The sequence below is a fragment of the Salvelinus alpinus genome, chromosome 6 (assembly GCF_045679555.1).
Source record: "Salvelinus alpinus chromosome 6, SLU_Salpinus.1, whole genome shotgun sequence".
Lineage (NCBI taxonomy): Eukaryota > Metazoa > Chordata > Actinopteri > Salmoniformes > Salmonidae > Salvelinus > Salvelinus alpinus.
This window is the reverse complement of record NC_092091.1, coordinates 37,666,150-37,686,574: the sequence shown is the minus strand read 5'-3', so window position 1 is coordinate 37,686,574 and position 20,425 is coordinate 37,666,150. Positions and strand designations below refer to the sequence as shown.

The following is a 20,425-nucleotide window of genomic DNA, read 5'->3' as shown; positions in this document are numbered from 1 at the left end:
ATGAGATGCTATTGACACCACACTACTACACTGTCTGAGCCAAGGACTACATTCTTTCTGGTAAGCTTTGATTACAATACTGGGTGGGGTGAATATATTTTATATGACATACATGATTCTTTGTTTACTAGTAAATAGTAGCCTACAGCAAAGTGTGTTTAAATCATTTCTAACTTGTTAACAATTTCTGTCAGTTAGTTTTTGGGTTTTAGCTTGCTTGAGCCTGCTAACAGTGTTAATTCACCTGTTTCCATATATGTTTCATTTTAAAACATTTATCTTTCAACAGAGTTGTTTAATCTAACTATTTAACTATTTATCTGTTCATGGAATTGTATTTGTTTTTTTTCTACTAGTTTTTTTCTCATCTTTTCAGGAAAATGCCACGGGCACTATCTGATGTGTGGACACATTTCACTGCCGCTAATGTAGAAGGAAAAGCTGTGTACATTTGCAAATACTGTGCCAAATCATATGTGAAGAATGCAACAAAGATACAGAATCATCTGGCCAAGTGCATAAAGTTCCCTCAGCCCTCACAACAAGCAACCTCTGACAAAAGTCCCTCTACTCATATTAGATTTAGATTACATTTATAAATCCAGTCAGAAATGCACAGAAATGCATAATTTAGACTAGAAAATTATATGTTCCCCCCTGTCTTATTTTTCATGATTTGCAAAGTGATCCTAGATCAGCACTCAGTCTTGGATACATTGAACATTGAACAAAAATATAAATGCAACATGCAAGAATTCCAAAGGTTTTACTGAGTTACAGTTCATATAAGGAAATCAGTCAATTTAAATACATTCATTAGGTCCTAATCTATGGATTTCACACAACTGGGAATACGTATATGAATATGTTGGTCATAGATACAGTACCTTAAAAAAAGGACTAGGACATTTTCGAGCTTCCAGTAATTGTTTACAGATCCTTGTGACATGGGGCCATGCACTATCATGCTTCTGAAACATGGGGTGATGGTGGCGGATGAATGGTACAAAAATGGGCCTCATGATCTCTTCACGGTGAGCATTTACCCACTGAAGTCAGTTACGATGCCGAACTGCAGTCAGGTCAAGACCCTGGTGAGGACGCAGATGACGAGCACGCAGATGAGCTTTGCTGAGACGCTGCAGCCCGCCTGGTGTTCAACCTTCCCAATTTCTCCCATGTAACCCCGCTCCTCCGCACACTCCACTGGCTTCTAGTCGAAGCTCGCACACACTACAAAACCATGGTACTTGCCTACGGAGCAGCAAGAGGAACTGCCCCTCCCTACCTTCAGAATATGCTAAAATCCTACACCCCAAACTGAGCACTCCGTTCTGCCACATCTGGTCTCTTGGCCCTCCCACACCTATGGGTGTGCAGCTCCCAATGGTGGAACCAGCTTCCCCCTGAAGTTAGAACAGCAGAGTCCATGCCCATCTTCAGAAAACATTTCAAACCCTACTTCTTCCAAGAGTATCTTAAATAATCCCACATCACCCCCCGAACTAACACTCACACTTTACTTTTTCTGCCTTACTAGCTCTGACTTTGCTGATAGTACATGTTTCTTCAAAGTAGCTTACTATGACTGTGATATGTGGTTGTCCTGTAAACTAACTGTAAATCGCTCTGGATAAGAGTGTCTGCTAAATGACTAAAATGTAAATAGGATGGGTGAAGTGATACCAGTATTTCCCTGGGTTAGTTATGTTTAAGAAGGTTTGAAAGAAAGCGTGGTATTCCTGATTAACCATACTGACATGGCTATAAACTGAAAACATTATATGGAAGAGCGCTTCCCTGGTGGTGCAGAGAATAAAAGACCTGAGCTGTGTTCGAATACCCATACTAACATACTGTATACTACATACCTAATGAGTATATACTACATACTATTAGTTCATTTTAGTATCATGTAAACAAACGGTATCGTTTCAGTTGAGCGTACTAGGGCTTTGCCTGTCTAACGGAAGTTGCTGCTGTTGCAATGCAACCTCTCGCTAGCTTGTTAGCATAACAAATTACTAGCTAGACATTTTACGATTTCGGGTGTATTCGTAAATTCAATCTGGAGTGCCAGAGTGCGCTCTGGGCGTTCCAAAATCAAGAGTGTCCATTCTTAAATTCAATGTGTTTCGCTCTCGGTACGTTCAGAGCACACACTGGATGCTCTGGCCGAGGAGTAGGGTTGATCCGAGCATTCTGACCTCGGCAGTCAAGCACCCAAGCTAACTGGCTAACGTTGGCTAGATTGCTAGCTAAGGGTCTATCTCAATTTTTATTTCCTTGATTCCTTCTGCCCTCTCTCCTCGCCTCCTTCTGAAAACACATTGGAGGAGAACATCCGAGGTCGTCTCTCTCAGATCTTCTACACCAATATTTTTTGAGATGGCAAAGAGAGAGGACACAAGGAATCAAGGAAATAACAATTGAGATAGACGCTTTGCCTCTGCCTGGTGAAAGGTCACTGATATCCTACCATCCACAACGCTAGGGAAACATGTTCATACTGGGTCATTACAAATGAAAGATTCATTGAGATGAATCCACAGGAAGGTCATCATCTTCACTGGGAGTCACTGAGGGTGCCCTGACCATTAACCCATGAGCTGTCCAATGAGAGGATCATCTGAGTCACGTCACCTATGACTCTCCATGGCTGTCTCTAGCTAGCTGCGGAGGGCCGGACAATGTGCCAGTAGCCTGCCAGCAGACAAGGAAATGGTTCTATGAGTAAGGTTTTTTTCTGGATGGAGGAAGTGACTCATATAGTATCTGAGATGGAGCTGACGATAATCTGTGGGTTTATTGTGATCATGCTGAGAATCCATGAAGTGGCATATACAATACAGTAGGACACTGATGATTAGAAAGTACAACTGAATGTTAATGAGATGGAAAGGTGTGGTCAGAGAGTGAAATAAAACCTTTCAATAAGGCCGTCAAATTAGCGCCATCATCATCTCATCCCGGAAGTAAAACACTTTACTTAAATGGGAGAGGAAATATTTAAGGAGTGCTGAATCATAACGATGCATCAGAAACCAAATTATAAAAACTGAAAAACAGATCAGATGATAACACATGCACATTAAAAGCTTTCGCTTACTTTGGATAAATGGCAGTCATCTTGGCAGCTGCATAGCCAGGTTTGCAGACTCCCTCGCTGAGATTGCCATACTTGTACATCAGCTCCAAAGGCCTGTGGAACAAAGAGGAAAGTCAGAGACAGAGGAGGTCACGCAAGGAGAAGAAAGGGAAGGGGATACCTAGTAAAAACTGAATGCACACAACTGAAATGTGTCTTCCACATTTACCACAACCCCACTGAATCAGAGAGGTGCAGGGGGCTGCCTTAATCAACATTATTGGCGCATGGGGAGCAGTTGTTGGGGGTTAACTGTCTTGATCAAGGGCAGAACGGCAGGTTTTTTCCACCTTGCCAGCTCTGAGATTTGAACCAGTAACTTTTCAGTTACTGGTCCAACGCTCTTAACCGCTAGGCTAGAGGAAAGGCCATTTACTTCATGCTCATATTCTTATCTTTTAATATTTCTTATTGTTGTTGCTAGGCAATGGTTCAGTGTCTAACACCTTAGTTCTTGAAACCAACTAAGCTTTCATTCCCCTTTTGTCTCCACCCAGTAACTGTTATCTACCCATTCCGTGTCACTTCTATCTTCTCTCCATCCTGGCTTATTATGAGATTCTAACCTTCGTAATGCTCCAGGTCTCCTGCTCCTCACTCCCAGTCTCTCGTTGTCTCTCATTCGCCTACATTTCATTTTCTGTCTATCCCTATCTCCCAGCTTGTTGTTTATCTGTCTTGTCCCCACATGCCTTGTGTATCTGTCTTATCATTAGTTCCAACTTTTCTACGTCTAAACATCCATCAAATTCATACTCCTTCCTCCACTTTAAACAGAAGTAGACATTTCAAACTTTTATCTTTTAAATGCATATACGGCTTATCTCCGGTTAATTCCGGAACCTCCTTTGAGGATTTACCCCCCATTGTTAGTAAACCTTGTAGTTACTATGCTTATTCTCAAAATCAATGTGTATGTATTTCTATGATCTATGTATGTGCTTTTTACCGTTATCCAATTACTATAGTTGCTCTCCTGCCTGACTATGTGTTTGGTCTCTTTAAATCTCTTAATCTATGTGTGTTTTTCCTTTCTGGAATCCTTATCTATAGAGGTGCATTATTGGACATGAAATCTTACCCGTACAACTATAAGCTATTTCCCAGGGGTCGTAAAGTCCCAGTTAACAACCTCTTTTCTGTTGTGTCAAAGGACTTTTAAAGATAATATCTCGTATCTTACTCCGCTATATTAGGCTTCCCTTCTTTCTGGAACCTATTTCAGTATTGTCTTTTGAATTGGTTGGGTTATCCTGTTCACATAGAATTACCGTCTATTTCACAAAGACAAAACCCAGTTTATATCCTCGCTGTATATCAACCAGTTTCATGAGGACTTTATTTAGGTATGTCTTTTGAATTTGATCTATGGCTAATTTACTACATGTTAATTAACCATTTAAGTTGTCCTTTTTGTACAAAATCCCCGTCCTATCTCACAACACCTATTTAAATCCCGGCTTTAACAAACCCTGCATGCCGTCACAAAGTCAGCCAGATCTATTAAGCTATCTTTATTTATGGTAGAGCACCTTACCTCAGGTCATTTCGGACCTGCACAATTACTTAACTATTGACGTACACAAAGTAACGCTTGGTGAATCTGAATTTAGAATGATTAAGCTTCTATTGTTGCTAAATTCTAAATATTTTAGAACATCAAATTAAAGATATCTTAAATCATTCCCCCCCATTCGTGAATAAAGATTACTGACCTTCGTCTTGAAGACTGGGAAAAGCAATGTGGTTTAGATTCCGTCACCGTCTCTGCCGACCTTAGATATATACCAGCCTGTTATAGAACCCCAATGTCAGGGGACAGGTCTTTAATTTACGGGTCAATGATGCGTCCGTGCACGGTTTTCGGCGTGGTACCTTCGGACGGCAGGGACAGGTATTGGAATCCGGCTCTCGAAGGACCAAATTGTCACGAGAATTATGTTCTCAGTGTTCATAACCCAATTCAATTAAACTACTCAGTCTGCAACCCAGAATCTGTAAGATACTGGTTGAATGAAACAGACGGAGGCCCAGCTACGATATTCAGAAAGTTTATTTACGAGAGAGCTAGTTCGCTGTACAAAACCATTCATTTTATACTAGCTCCTTACGCACATACTTTTGCACACAAACAGAATTCATACGCACATACATTTGCACACAAACAGTAGGTATCCTACGCACATACTGTATCAATACCCAGCCGACAAAGATTAGGGACCGTGAGAAGCACTCCCTGTCCTTTCCAAAATCTCTCAGTGGCCCCTAGCCAAGGTCGGCACCGAATCTTGCTCAGACAGTCTGTGTTTAAGATACTATAGAGACATATTGTACAGATATATTGTTTTACCCTAATTCTGAATAAAACTACACATATCATTTATTATAATTTTACTGACTAAGACTACACACATCATTAATAATAATTTCATGATTCTAATGTATTTCATTGATGATTCTAATCAATTGCATACAATTATATAGTTTCAGGGTGGAATATTCTAATCATTCATTTAAACATATAAATTCCATCAACAATTGTCAATTAAGAACATGCAAGTAAGCATTTCGTTGGACAGTGTATACCCCCCATACTCAATTGGCGGACTGTGGTCCGGATATGGACCCAGAACAGGGTCAATATGGACTGTGGGTCCCGACTACAATTTTTTATTAAATGTTTTATTTGGGGAACTTGGTCGGGTTTCAACCCCTGGTGTCATATAAACACAAATTAGACATGGACAAATGTGTAGAATTGCAGGAATTTCGCATTAAAATTACAAAATGTTCTCTCCACTAACAAGAGGGGTGTGAACAGTTTGGGGTCGCATGGTTTGTGGGGTGGAGGTTTGTTACTACGCCGATAAATGACAATATCCATCTGGACCTTTGCAACCTAGGAAATTTGTGTGACAGGACCTTTTTTTATTTATTTAACCTTTATTTAACTAGGCAAGTCAGTTATTTACAATGACGGCCTACCCCAGCCAAACCCTAACCCAGACGATGCTGTGCCAATTGTGCGTCGCTCTATGGGACTCCCAAACCCGGCCGGTTGTGATACAGCCTGGAATCAAACCAGGGTCTGTAGTGACGCCTCTAGCACTGAGATGCAGTGCCTTAGACCGCTGCGCCATTCGTGAGCCCAAATAGTACTTGAGTACCCCTTGTGTATCCTGTACATACGACTAATAAAACTTGAAAAAACTGAATCTAAAAGCCTTAAAAAAGAACCAGGAGTACACTGTATAAGTGTAACTGTTAAGAACAAACAACCAGATAATTGAACCTTTGAATCCCTAATAAGATTGCAAAGAATAGATTTTGATGAAAATTTGATGGCTCTACTTTAAAGATCCTCAAATTATACTGTAAACATAGATTTTCATTTCTTTAATAATGCATAAGAGCATTATACCCTCCTAAAACGGTTTAGCCTCACATACCCGGAAAACGTTCTGACTGGAGCAGCTGTAGTGTAGCAGCTTTAGTAAGGGGCTAATTGGTAAAAACTCTGAAAATCTTTTCACCGAAAAGGGAGGGCAGCCTCTCCGCGACGTCGTTTATTTAACTCTCACCTCTATCCAATGATTCAGTGATAAAGGATGAATCATGCACAGTAGTGATCATTTTGATTAAACTTCCATTAAAGATGAATTGTTGACATTTTATTTATATATCAAATTAAAATAGTAAAAACATTCATGTTTTACCTCATTTTCAAAACCTTTAAATTGAATTGAGAAAATCTCTATTTTACTCAGTAAAAGGTTAATTATATGAATCTGATTGAATTACTTATGCATCTAATTAATTATGTTAGATGTTTAAAATATCACTTTACATATCTTTACTTTGCCATTAACTTGTTTTGGCATTTAACTTGTTTTAGTATTGACATTGCCATTTAAAAGTAGTCAACTGGGTGAGTTTCCTATGGGCTGGGAGTGATCAGCCGATGATCAGAGAGCATTGTCTTCTGATTTGTAAACAAAAGATTAAGGTAATATCCAGGAGCAAAGACCAAGATTTATACCAGGACATTGGCCCCAAGATCCAGACCCAGTGAGTTGAGACCATGACAAGTTAAAGACCAAATTTATGTAGTCTTCCATACCATTAGATCAAGAGTCCATGGGCCCTTACTTCAATTGTAAGAAACTCAAAGTATGTGAACCCTTTGGAAATACCTGAATTTCTGCATAAATTTGTCATAAAATTTGATCTGATCTTCATCTAGGTCACAACAATAGACTAACACAGTCTGCTTAAACTAATAACACAAACAATTAAACGTGTTCATGTCTTTATTGAACACACCGTGTAAATATTCACAGTGCAGGGTGGGGAAAGTATGTGAACCCTTGGATTTAAAAACTGGGTGACCCTCCTTTGGCAGCAATAACCTCAACCAAAAGTGTTCTGTAGTGGTGGATCAGAGTTGCACAATGGTCAGGAGTTGAGACCATGACAAGTTAAAGACCAAATTTATGTAGTCTTCCATACCATTAGATCAAGAGTCCATGGGCCCTTACTTCAATTGTAAGAAACTCAAAGTATGTGAACCCTTTGGAAATACCTGAATTTCTGCATAGATTTGTCATAAAATTTGATCTGATCTTCATCTAGGTCACAACAATAGACAAACACAGTCTGCTTAAACTAATAACACAAACAATTAAACGTTTTCATGTCTTTATTGAACACACCGTGTAAATATTCACAGTGAGGGTGGGGAAAGTATGTGAACCTTTGGATTTAAAAACTGGGTGACCCTCCTTTGGCAGCAATAACCTCAACCAAAAGTGTTCTGTAGTGGTGGATCAGAGTTGCACAATGGTCAGGAGTTGAGACCATGACAAGTTAAAGACCAAATTTATGTAGTCTTCCATACCATTAGATCAAGAGTCCATGGGCCCTTACTTCAATTGTAAGAAACTCAAAGTATGTGAACCCTTTGGAAATACCTGAATTTCTGCATAGATTTGTCATAAAATTTGATCTGATCTTCATCTAGGTCACAACAATAGACAAACACAGTCTGCTTAAACTAATAACACAAACAATTAAACGTTTTCATGTCTTTATTGAACACACCGTGTAAATATTCACAGTGAGGGTGGGGAAAGTATGTGAACCCTTGGATTTAAAAACTGGGTGACCCTCCTTTGGCAGCAATAACCTCAACCAAAAGTGTTCTGTAGTGGTGGATCAGAGTTGCACAATGGTCAGGAGTTGAGACCATGACAAGTTAAAGACCAAATTTATGTAGTCTTCCATACCATTAGATCAAGAGTCCATGGGCCCTTACTTCAATTGTAAGAAACTCAAAGTATGTGAACCCTTTGGAAATACCTGAATTTCTGCATAGATTTGTCATAAAATTTGATCTGATCTTCATCTAGGTCACAACAATAGACAAACACAGTCTGCTTAAACTAATAACACAAACAATTAAACGTTTTCATGTCTTTATTGAACACACCGTGTAAATATTCACAGTGAGGGTGGGGAAAGTATGTGAACCCTTGGATTTAAAAACTGGGTGACCCTCCTTTGGCAGCAATAACCTCAACCAAAAGTGTTCTGTAGTGGTGGATCAGAGTTGCACAATGGTCAGGAGGAATTTTGGACCATTCCTCTTTTCAAAACTGTTTCAGTTCATCAATATCCTTGGGATGTCTGGTGTAAACTGCTCTCTTGAGGTCTAGCCACAGCATCTCAAATCGGGTTGAGGTCAGGACTCTGACTGGGCCACTCCAGAAGGCGTATTTTCTTCTGTTGAAACTATTCTATTGTTGATTTACTTCTGTGTTTTGGGTCATTGTCCTGTTACATCACCCGACTTCTGTTGAGCTTCAATTGGCGAATAGATAGCCTAACCTGCAAAATGTCTTGATAAACTTGGGAATTCATTTTTCCATCGCTGATAGCAAGCTGTCCAGGCCCTGAGGCAGCAAAGCAGCCCCAAACCATGATGCTCCCTCCACCATACTTTACAGATGTGATGAGGTTTTGATGTTAGTGTGATGTGCCTTTTTTTCTCCACACATAGTGTTGTGTGTTCCTTCCAAACAACTCAACTGTAGTTTCATATGTCCACAGAATATTTTGCCAGTAGCGCTGTGGAACAGGTGCACTTTTGCAAACTTCAGACGTGCATTAATGTTTTTTTTGGACAGCAGTGGCTTCTTCCGTGGTGTCCTCCCATGAACACCATTCTTGTTTCGTGTTTTACGCATCGTAGACTCGTCACCAGAGATGTTAGCATGTTCCAGAGATTTCTGTAAGTCTTTAGCTGACACTAGGATTCTTCTTAACCTCATTGAGCATTCTGCGCCGTGCTCTTGCAGTCATCTTTGCAGGATGGCCACACCTAGGGAGAGTAGCAACAGTGCTGAACTTTCTCCATTTATAGACAATTTGTCTTACCATGGACTGATGAACATCAAGGCTTTTAGAGATAATTTTGTAACACTTTCCATATTTATGCAAGTCAACAATTCTTCATCTTAGGTCTTCTGAGATCTCTTCTGTTTCGAGGCATGGTTCATATCAGGCAATGCCTCTTGTGAATAGCAAACTCACATTTTGTCCGTGTTTTTTATAGGGCAAGGCAGCTCTAACAAACATCTCCAATCTCGTCTCCTTGATTGGACTCCAGTTAAGCTGACTCCTGACTCAAATTAGCTTCATATAAGTCATTATCCTAGGGATTCACATACTTTTTCCAACCTACACTGTGAATGTTTAAATGATGTATTCAACATAGAAAATAAAAATACAATAATTTGTGTGTTATTTGTTTAAGCACACTATGTTTGTCTATTGTTGTGAATTAGATGAAAATCCAGGTAATTCCAAAGGGTTCACATACTTTTTCTTGCTACTGTATTGTCATGACGTTGCTCTGTTGGGTGAGGTTTATTACCCCCCCATCCCATAAATACCTTACCCCCTTTTCTCTACACTCTACAGAATGGACTCTTGGAAAGCCCTGTGTTACCACAGAGAAAGTATGGTACCATCAAAAGGTTGGGGAATGGAACAATATTTCCCTTTCTCAACCAGTTGAAAGTGTCTGTTGGTACTTAAAGAATATGATGTCATATCAGTTGTTGTCTGGGACATTATATCTGATGATAGGACGGCATAAATTGTATCTAGGAAAGTCTACACATTCTAGTTATCAGATTCACATGGAATTGTTATGTAATTGAAATGTTTAAATATGAAACTATTTGTGAAAATATTAAATGTAATGTTAGCCTCCTAAATAAGAGAATTGTTTCACAGTAAAACGTAGGACTACTCAGTGGTCACGCCCAAGTGAACAGACATTGGTTGAGAACTATGAAACACGCCCTTCTCTTCCCCACTACAAAATCCCGTTGACGGAAGTCAATCTTAGTTCCCGATGTGGTGAGGACTGGTGTCCATACGTTTAAAAGGGCTAATCTCAACTACAACCTAACAAATTAACATTTAGTTCCAGAAATGTTAGGACTGCTGCCTAACGTTTAAAAGGGCAAATTTCAACGTGGAGGTGACGATCACCATGGAATGGTGAATTTCGACTAGTCCAGCCAGAATACAGCACGAGCTGATTATGGCAACTTGGTATGAACTTTGAACAATTATTCACTAAAGAAGAAGTGAGACCTCCTAGACGTCGAGTTATCAGCAGCAGCTGTAAACGTACGTGGCCTAGGAAAGGATAGACAATCTCGGAAGAACGACAGGGTACTTTAACGTATCAGCTCTACAACACTACGACCAGAAAGATTATTCAAAGGACAATGGCGATCTCTGCTGGATAAACCAGTCTTCCATCTTTGACCCATCTATCGAAGCGCAGCTCAGAGTAAATATATATATCTTTCATTTTTCTCTTCCGAATGGGTGGTTAGAATGCATTAGAATGCATTAGATTCTGTATTTACTGTAGCATAGATTTCCAAGGTCCGATATAGATTCAATGGCTTTGTCCCTCAGTCGTCCCGCTTTTTCATTCAAATCCAACCCCCTTCCTTTGTCTAACCAGCCGTCATATCGGGTTAGCCCACTAGGGGCTTTTCATGACATGATTAGTAATCGATGTGTGATCTATCCTGTGTATATATGTCATTCTGTGTGATTATTTAGGTATTTATTAAATAAATAATTAAGTCAATTTGTGTATTGCTGATTCAACTTATTAGCTAGGGTTCGTGCAGATAACCAAGTACTTACGACAATCAGAATGAGACCGATTGAGGTGACAATTAATAATTGACTGTAATTGATATAAAAGATCTTCAGATCTTTAAGAGAGTGGATTCGGGAGATATCCGCTCTATATAAATTAATGCTTCCGTGGTGCCCCAGGTTATTAATGGATTAATTGTTGCATGGTTTAATTCAATCACGTAATCAATTAAACGTTAGGTAATCGATTTGATAAAATTGCATGTCATATAATTTAATCAGTCAGAGACACGACAGTATATATATATATACAGTGCCTTCGGAAAGTTTTCAGACCCCTTGATTTTTTCCACATTTTGGTACGTTACAGCCTTATTCTAAAACGGATTAAATATACAGTACCAGTCAAAAGTTTGGACACACCTACTCATTCAAGGGTTTTTCTTTATTTTTACTATTTTATTCATTGTAGACTCATAGTGAAGACATCCAAACTATGAAATAACACATATGGAATCATGAAGTAACCAAAAAAGTGTTAAACAAATAAACTCCATCAAAAAAGAAACGCCCCTTTTTCAGCACCCTGTCTTTCAAAGATAATTCGTAAAAATCCAAATAACTTCACAGATCTTCATTGTAAAGGGTTTAATAAACACTGTTTCCCATGCTTGTTCAATTAACCATAAACAATTAATGAACATGCACCTGTGGAACGGTTCTTAAGACACTAACAGCTTACAGACAGTAGACAATTAAGGTCACAGTTATGAAAACTTAGGACACTAAAAAGAGGCCTTTCTACTGACTCTGAAAAACACCAAAAGAAAGATGCCCAGTGTCCCTGCTCATCTGCGTGAACGTGCTATAGGCATGCTGCAAGGAGGCATAAGGACTGCAGATGTGGCCAGGGGAATAAATTGCAATGTCCTTCCTGTGAGACTCCTAAGACAGCGCTACAGGGAGACACGACAGACAGCTGAACGTCCTCGCAGTGGCAGACCACGTGTAACAACACCTGCACAGGATTGGTACATCTGAACATCACACCGCCCGAGTTAAACCAAGAATGCACAATCCCTCCATCAGTGCTCAGACTGTTCGCAATAGTCTGAGAGAGGCTGGACAGGGCTTGTAGGCCTTGTAGGTCTTCACCAGACATCACCGGCAACAACAACAACCCACCGTCGCTGGACCAGACAGGACTGGCAAAAATAATGAGTAGGTGTGTCCAAACTTTTGACTGGTACTGTAAATACATTTCCTAAATTTGGAAACACGACTGCCCCTAAAATGCAACTTCTTGTTTTGAAAATGACCTATGAGGCATCAAAACATTTATTCTAGTGTCAAAATTGACAACAATGTGTAATTTTGGTCATAAAGTCAGTCTCGTTCAAAACTAAGATTTGCGAGATGATAGGAAGAAATTGTATGTCACGGAATGAAGGGTACCGTAACAGTTTTCCTTGGGTTGGGTTTATTTGGATCCTGTCAACATGCCCACAGCTGGCAGTACCCAAGTAATCATCAATTCAGAGTGCAGCATGTTACAGGTTTTGTTTTTTTACATTTATGTTTTGAGATTGGACTTTAGCACATATAGCACATTAGCATGTAGGGCGCAGCTGGATTGTACCTCCAAAATGAAGGACTGGGCTGCTCCAATGTCTCGCAGAATCTTCACCGGCTGCCTTACAGTCGGCTTGTACCGCAGGGTTCATATCTCTGCAGAGTGGCGATGCTTTTAAGCAGCCGGTGAAGATACTGCGAGATATTGGGGCTAGAGGTCGACCGATTAATCGGAATGGCCGATTAATTAGGGCCGATTTCAAGTTTTCATAACAATCGGAAATCGGTAATTTTGGACACCGATTTTGCCGATTTTTATTATTATTATTATTTTTTAACACCTTTATTTAACTAGGCAAGTCAGTTAAGAACACATTATTATTTTCAATGATGGCCTAGGAACGGTGCGTTAACTGCCTTGTTCAGGGGCAGAATGACAGATTTTTACCTTGTCAGCTCAGGGATTCAATCTTGCAACCTTACGGTTAACTAGTCCAACACTCTAACCACCTGCCTCACGAGGAGCCTGCCTGTTACGCGAATGCAGTAAGAAGCCAAGGTAAGTTGCTAGCTAGCATTAAACTTATCTTATAAAAAACAATCAATCAATCAATCATAATCACTAGTTATAACTACACATGGTTGATGATATTACTAGTTTATCTAGCGTGTCCTGTGTTGCATATAATCAATGCAGTGCGCATTCACGAAAAAGGACTGTCGTTGCTCCAATGTGTACCTAACCATAAACATAAATGCCTTCCTTAAAATCAATACACAGAAGTATATATTTTTAAACCTGCATATTTAGCTAAAATAAATCCAGGTTAGCAGGCAATATTAACCAGGTGAAATTGTGTCACTTCTCTTGCGTTCATTGCACGCAGAGTCAGGGTATATGCAACAGTTTGGGCCGCCTGGCTCATTGCGAACTCATTTGCCAGAATTTTACGTAATTATGACATAACATTGAAGGTTGTGCAATGTAACATGAATATTTAGACTGATGGATGCCACCCGTTAGATAAAATACGGAATGGTTCCGTATTTCACTGAAAGAATACATGTTTTGTTTTCGAGATGATAGTTTCCGGATTCGACCATATTAATGACCTAAGGCTCGTATTTCTGTGTGTTATTATGTTATAATTAAGTCTATGATTTGATAGAGCAGTCTGACTGAGCGATGGTGGGCACCAGCAAGCTCGTAAGCATTCATTCAAACAGCACTTTTGTGCGTTTTGCCAGCAGCTCTGCTGTTTATGAATTCAAGCCTATCAACTCCCGAGATTAGGCTGGTGTAACCGATGTGAAATGGCTAGCTAGTTAGCGGGGTGCGCGCTAATAGCGTTTCAAACGTCACTCACTCTGAGACTTGGAGTAGTTGTTCCCCTTTCTCTGCATGGGTAACGCTGCTTCGAGGGTGGCTGTTGTCAATGTGTTCCTGGTTCGAGCCCAGGTAGCGGCGAGGAGACGCATGGAAGCTATACTGTTACACTGGCAATACTAAAGTGCCTATAAGAACATCCAATAGTCAAAGGTATATGAAATACAAATCGTATAGAGAGAAATAGTCCTATAATTCCTATAATAACTACAACCTAAAACTTCTTACCTGGGAATATTGAAGACTCATGTTAAAAGGAATCACCAGCTTTCATATGTTCTCATGTTCTGAGCAAGGAACTTAAACGTTAGCTTTCTTACATTGCACATATTGCACTTTTACTTTCTTCTCCAACACTTAGTTTTTGCATTATTTAAACCAAATTGAACATGTTTCATTTATTTGAGGCTAAATTGATTTTATTGATTTATTATATTAAGTTAAAATAAGTGTTCATTTAGTATTGTTGTAATTGTCATTATTACCAAAAAAAAAGAGAGAATCGGCCGATTAATCGGTATCGGCTTTTTTTGGTCCTCCAATAATCGGTATTGGCGTTGAAAAATCATAATCGGTCGACCTCTAATTGGGGCATCCCAGGCCTTCATTTTGGAGGGTGTTTTGCCTTTGTCTGACACTTCAGCAACTGGTTACAGTGTGTTAGTACAAGACATGGGAGATGGGTTGCATGGAAGTTTCTTTGTATAATATGGAACTCAAGTCTGAACTTAAGTCTGAACAAGTTACGTTATCATTGGAGTGAGGCCTAGCCTACCGTGAAGGGGGTCTCATTCATTTTGGGAAACAATTTGGCGGGAGGGAAGGTCGTTCCAAATCCTGTCGTTTGTAAGGAACCCAGAGTAGAGAAAGCTGATGGGTTATCAGAAAAGTGCCCTAGAGTGTTCCTAGTGTCTGCCGTTACACATACTATGTCTAAGAAAGTCGCCGGGACCAAGTCTAGTGTTGAGGAGCGATTCCACCCTGGTCGATCTGTCCGAGACATTTATGGGTGATCTGGATTTTGCTAAACCCCCTGAGTTGACCTCTCCTTTGAAAACCCCAAAGGTGAGCAAGTATCTTCTAGGACCGCTGAAGGAATAGAGGGTCCCTACAGTTGACACTTGAAGCAGCTGATTGCAGAACAGAGTAAAGATGTTTCCCTCGTCCCTCTTTTTGCTGAGATACTGAAAGTGGCTAGTTCAGGGCTCCAGTTGTTTTGAGAGACCTTTAGTTGGCGCTCCCTATTTGATTTCTAGAAAAAGGTTCCTTTGTCTAATTTTGTTTAGCTCCACCTTTTTTTGATTGCTTCCTGTCTTTAAGTTTGGTGTGGGATTTTATTTTGTTTGTCTCTTCTTGGGCAAATTTACTGGATGCTCATGGTGGGTGTCTTTAAGGTTCCAGTTGTTGTTGCTAGTCAACTTTCAGTAGACAACCCCATGAGTGTCTTTCAGAACGCCTCCTAAAACCCCACCTGTTTTGGTTGTTGGTCAGTGACCGTCCGTTCCCCCTTGTGTTTGGGCATCATTTTAGTTTTTCTTGCTGGGGAACGTAACAAGTTGCACGTCTGGTTTTACAGCGCCTCAGAATGGAACTTGAATGGGAGTCTATGGGTGCGTTCGGAGCGGATCCCTTTTGTCAAATTGGTGACCATCGTTGGTGTGTTGCATTATGGGGATACAAGTTCCGACTCTGCAGTTGTCAGGCTCTTCACCAACTTTATCCTGCAGTCATCGCCTGCATTGTGGGAGGCTCTTTTGTCAACCAATCATTAGGGTGCTTTTTTTTGACCCACGCGAACGTGACCAAAGACGTGACTGAAACAGGAACCAACTTTGCCACAATTCATGTATTCAATAGAAATGTACAAATGAACGTGATATTTTAGGTTCTCTTTCACCAATTTATTGTACAATGTACACACATACATTCTCAGTTTAAGTGTGTGATATGGTGGCTGGAGAACAACCTTTTATAAAGAATGGCAACGCTGCCATGTTGCACTTAGCCTTGCTGTTAGAAAACCAGACCCGTGTCAGACTTGGCTGTCAGATGCACCTCCCCCAACTTCACTCCTCGACTTAGTCTATTTTCATCCACTCAAATGAGCACTTACGGCAGGAGCGTCAAACAGCCGCCAGTTTTAATTGGCTAATCTCTGTCCATCACCATCTAGTGCAACCCTTAGAACCTCCCCCCTACATTGTGGACTTCAAAGTTCAAGCAGCGCAAGTGATTTAAGGAAGTGAGTTCGAAAATCTGAAAGTACGCATCTTAGAAATAGTTTTTACATATAAACTTTATATGCCCAACTCAAATTGTGCTTCCCCAAAATAATATGGTTCATGTGATAGAACATCTTGTTTTCCACTAGCTTCCACAGCCACAAAGTAAAAATGGACTACAAAAATGTGCTTTTTGGTCATAATTTAAGGTTAGGGTTAGGCATAAGGTTAGCAGTGTGGTTAGTGTTAGCTTTAAAATCTGATTTTAAGAAGAGGCATTTTAGAAATAGGCAAGGTTTATGACTTTGTGGCTGTGTTAATTAGTGACAACCCTCTCCCGCCTCGATTTAGAGCCGCACCTCTTAACAGAATTTGAATTGATTAACATGTCACTCAGTAAATCCACAACCTCTGAATTCCAAACAGTCCCACACTGTTACCAGGCTCAATGCGCCAGCAATTCAAGCCTTGGGACGAGTTTATCCAAAGTCAAACCAACTTTGCCAAGGTCACGCACCAGCCGGCTGAAGCTAATTGGCTAAATCATTTGTTTAACTCTTACCACCTACGAACACACGAGACACCCACATCAAACCACACCCCTAAACCAACTCACGTTTGAATTCAGTCACGGCTGCTATCATTTCTTAATGAACCAAATCTAAAACGAGGAACTAAATCAGGAAGTACCCCGGGAATTACAGTGTCCCTCTGTTTCCAGCAAGCTAAATATATCCCCAAGAGGCCCCTAAAATTATTAGGAAAATGGTTTCTAGTCGAGTTGGGGCTGGTCGTTGGTGAAGTAAAGAAAAAACGGTTGCCCTCACAGACAGTCAAACCTATTCCCTTCATAGTGCACTACTTGTGACCAGAGCCCTATAGGCCCTTGTCAAAAGTAGACATTATGAAGGGCATAGGGTCCCATTTGGGACGCAAGCCAGAGCGCCAGGCCCATATTCTGAAAACCACACACATTGATATTAATTACTGCTCTGAACAGCAGCTTTTAACCTCATTGTGAATAACCTGTTCAGTCCATAGCTTAGTCTAATAAACAGACAAGCCAGAGGAACTACTATCAGTTGGGGAAAAGTAGGGCACAACACCATAGCATTGTAATACTAATCTATTCCACTTAGCAGACACGTTTGAGTGCATGCATTTTATGAATGTGATCCCTGGGTCGTTCCACCATCTCAGATTGTTCTGAAATAGTTTATGTTGTTAGAAACAGATAAGATTAGCATTCTTGCAACATTATTTTGTTGAAATATAATTTAATTAACCTAATTGATTGCACCCAAATTGGCCATTTTAATTCATAAGATCCATATAATATTGAATAAATATAGTACCTAACTAAACTAACAATGTGTATATAATATCAGTTTTCTATATTTAACAAGTAGTATGGAGCGGCGGCTCTGAGTATTGTTTCATCATCCTATGTAATGTACAGTATTCTCAGTGAATTGGTGATGTTTTTTCCCCCCTGTTCAGAGACATTTGTCATTGAAGTTGTTGGGTTTGTCCCATCCTACAACCTGAATCCGCCCCCCCCATTGTTAAAGGGAGAGTTCACTCAAATTACATTGGTTTTCTTAAGCAGAAAAACTGTAAGCAGTCTATCGACCAGAGGGGTATCCTACGAAGCATGTTAGAGGAGTTAGTGAGGTAACTTTTGTCAACTCTGGGCTCAAATTGGGATAACCGTTCATCACTGAAAGTCACTCAATAAGCCATCAGCTAAAATATTTTAGATTGTAAGTTAGTCTTGCGGTCAGCAATCTAAACTTGCAGTAATCATGGTCTAATTTCCGACCGGGCGGCCCCCATTGATTTTGTTAGTCACTCTCAGTCAGATAGCATAATAAAAACGGCAAACATTTCTCTCCACCCCATGGTAAAACGTGTAGAATTGCAGGAAATTAACAAAAAATATGTTGCTTGGGGCCCCCAAAAGACTCTGACTGCATGTGGTATGGATGTGGGTACGCAGACCCACGAGCCACTGCGGCCCCCCTTGATGACTGTTTTTTTGTTGTTGACCCCCCACACCCCCATCAAAGTTGCCCATCCCTGCATTGAACATTTAGCAATGACAGAATGCATTTTAGACTTCAAGCACAGTAACACTTTTGTATGACTTAATAACATGATTTTATCGATAGGAGTGGGGGAAAAAGGTGTGCATTCATAAGCACACAAAAGCACATCAAAGTCGGCATTAACGATAAGTAATCAAATAAAAGACAGCACTACTAAAAGCCTATTTCACACCATAGCCTGCTGCATTTGCAAGAACTTGTCTTTCATTTAGACTTTGGCACAAATTAAAATGTGACACTGACTCGCCCATGGATTGATGTTTCAGCATTGTCTCAATGAAGAGTTTGGCACTCGACTAGCCATGTGTGACATGCACGCACAGTTGCATGCCTGCTAGAGTTAGTGGCAGGGGGACAAGCAATATCCACCGCCGTAGTACGGATGAAGACTGAGCTGAAATGTGAAGCTAACTGAAGCTGGTTAGCGTTTAGAAAACCCTGAGTAGATCTAGCTTGCTTCGTTGGCAATGTTCCCTCTTATTTTTCAGCACTGAGCAAACTTCACGTCTTCTGAACGCAAACTTCCGGCGCGCGTTTACTGTGAACACTGAGGCTGTACCTGCTTTAAGTTCGTTTTAAACAGTGGCCAAGTAAGTAACCGTGGCTATTTGATCAGAATGGCCTACCATAAAAAAAGAATGGAGAAAAATGCATCCCATAACATTAACATGGAAACAGCTGTTCTATCATTCAGCCCACAGTAGCAGCAAATGGGTGGCGTTAAATGTAGGTCTACATTCCGTGAGACTTTTGAAAAAAACATGCCGGGCTTGACATTAACCTGTTTATCCACTTGTCCTTCAGACAAGGAGGTGACTGAAAATCACTTTACAAAATAAAATGCATTATTATTCCCATACCATTATTACAGAGAACCAGACAAATTATGCCTATTGGCTACTTAGCTTATTCAAGACCGTCTCAAAATACAACACTGCCCTTTTTTGACACATAAAAAAAGCTCTTTACCTGAATTGCTTTTCAAAGTTGTCTAGAAATGCACACATTTTGTGTTCTTGTAGGAAGCAACCACTCCCACATTCTTGACTATAAATTAGCTACAACAAGGCTAATAACTCATTAACTAGCAAAGAATATGATCAAATGTGCACAGGTGGCTACATGCAGCTCTCGCTTTGATCTCAAAACAAGCACGTCTACTCGTGACCGCTCATGCTGTAAACACAAAACAGTTCAAAGTGAATGGCACAGATCCATATATGGCAATGGATATTTGCATATAGGCCTACTTTAGCTCTGACTGGTTATGGCATACCGGTCTATGTAGAGTGCGGGCTGAGTCGTGCCTGTCAATGCAATTGAATCCTACTCCAATGCACTCTGCCTACAATAAAATCTATTGCAGTTAGTTCTGCATACTAAGTCTTGCATAGTTGTTTTGTTTCGGTATGTTACATTGAAAGTGGCTAATATTGTGCTGATTTGAGCACAATTCCCAAGGTAAAGCAAAACGTTGATAGTGTTAACTAAATGAGAAAACTCTAGAAAGTTGAGTTCAATCTCGTACTTCTCTGCGCAGGCTGATATTTCTTCTGCACGGCAGTCCGCTGGGGAGCTGGTATGACAGCAACCCATGCTTTGGTTTTGTTTACCTGGCCACTGTTTCAAATGCTAACTTTATTTGCACCTGTGTCACAAATCAATGCAAGTCTCTGGACCATTTCTTTGGATTCCTCATGTCTAACTCATTGTTAGAAAAAAGTTTGGTTCAAATAAGATGCTAGGTACTATAATTATTGAATATTAAATGAATCCTATAAATTAAAATGGCTAATAT

The 20,425-nt window shown here is 40.2% G+C and overlaps 1 protein-coding gene across 4 annotated transcripts in view; it reads right to left on the bottom strand.

Moving 5' to 3' along the window:
* The window catches only part of LOC139578657 (CMP-N-acetylneuraminate-beta-1,4-galactoside alpha-2,3-sialyltransferase-like), a 100,554-nt gene that overhangs the window by 61,775 nt on the left and 18,354 nt on the right, over positions 1-20,425 (bottom strand). For all 4 annotated transcript variants that reach the window (XR_011675590.1, XM_071406566.1, XM_071406567.1 and 1 more), the window contains exon 4: positions 3,110-3,202. Coding sequence is in view for 3 of the 4 variants with exons in the window: in XM_071406566.1 (XP_071262667.1) it covers positions 3,110-3,202 (93 nt within the window). In the remaining variant the exon portion in view is untranslated. The remainder of the gene's footprint in view (positions 1-3,109; positions 3,203-20,425) is intronic.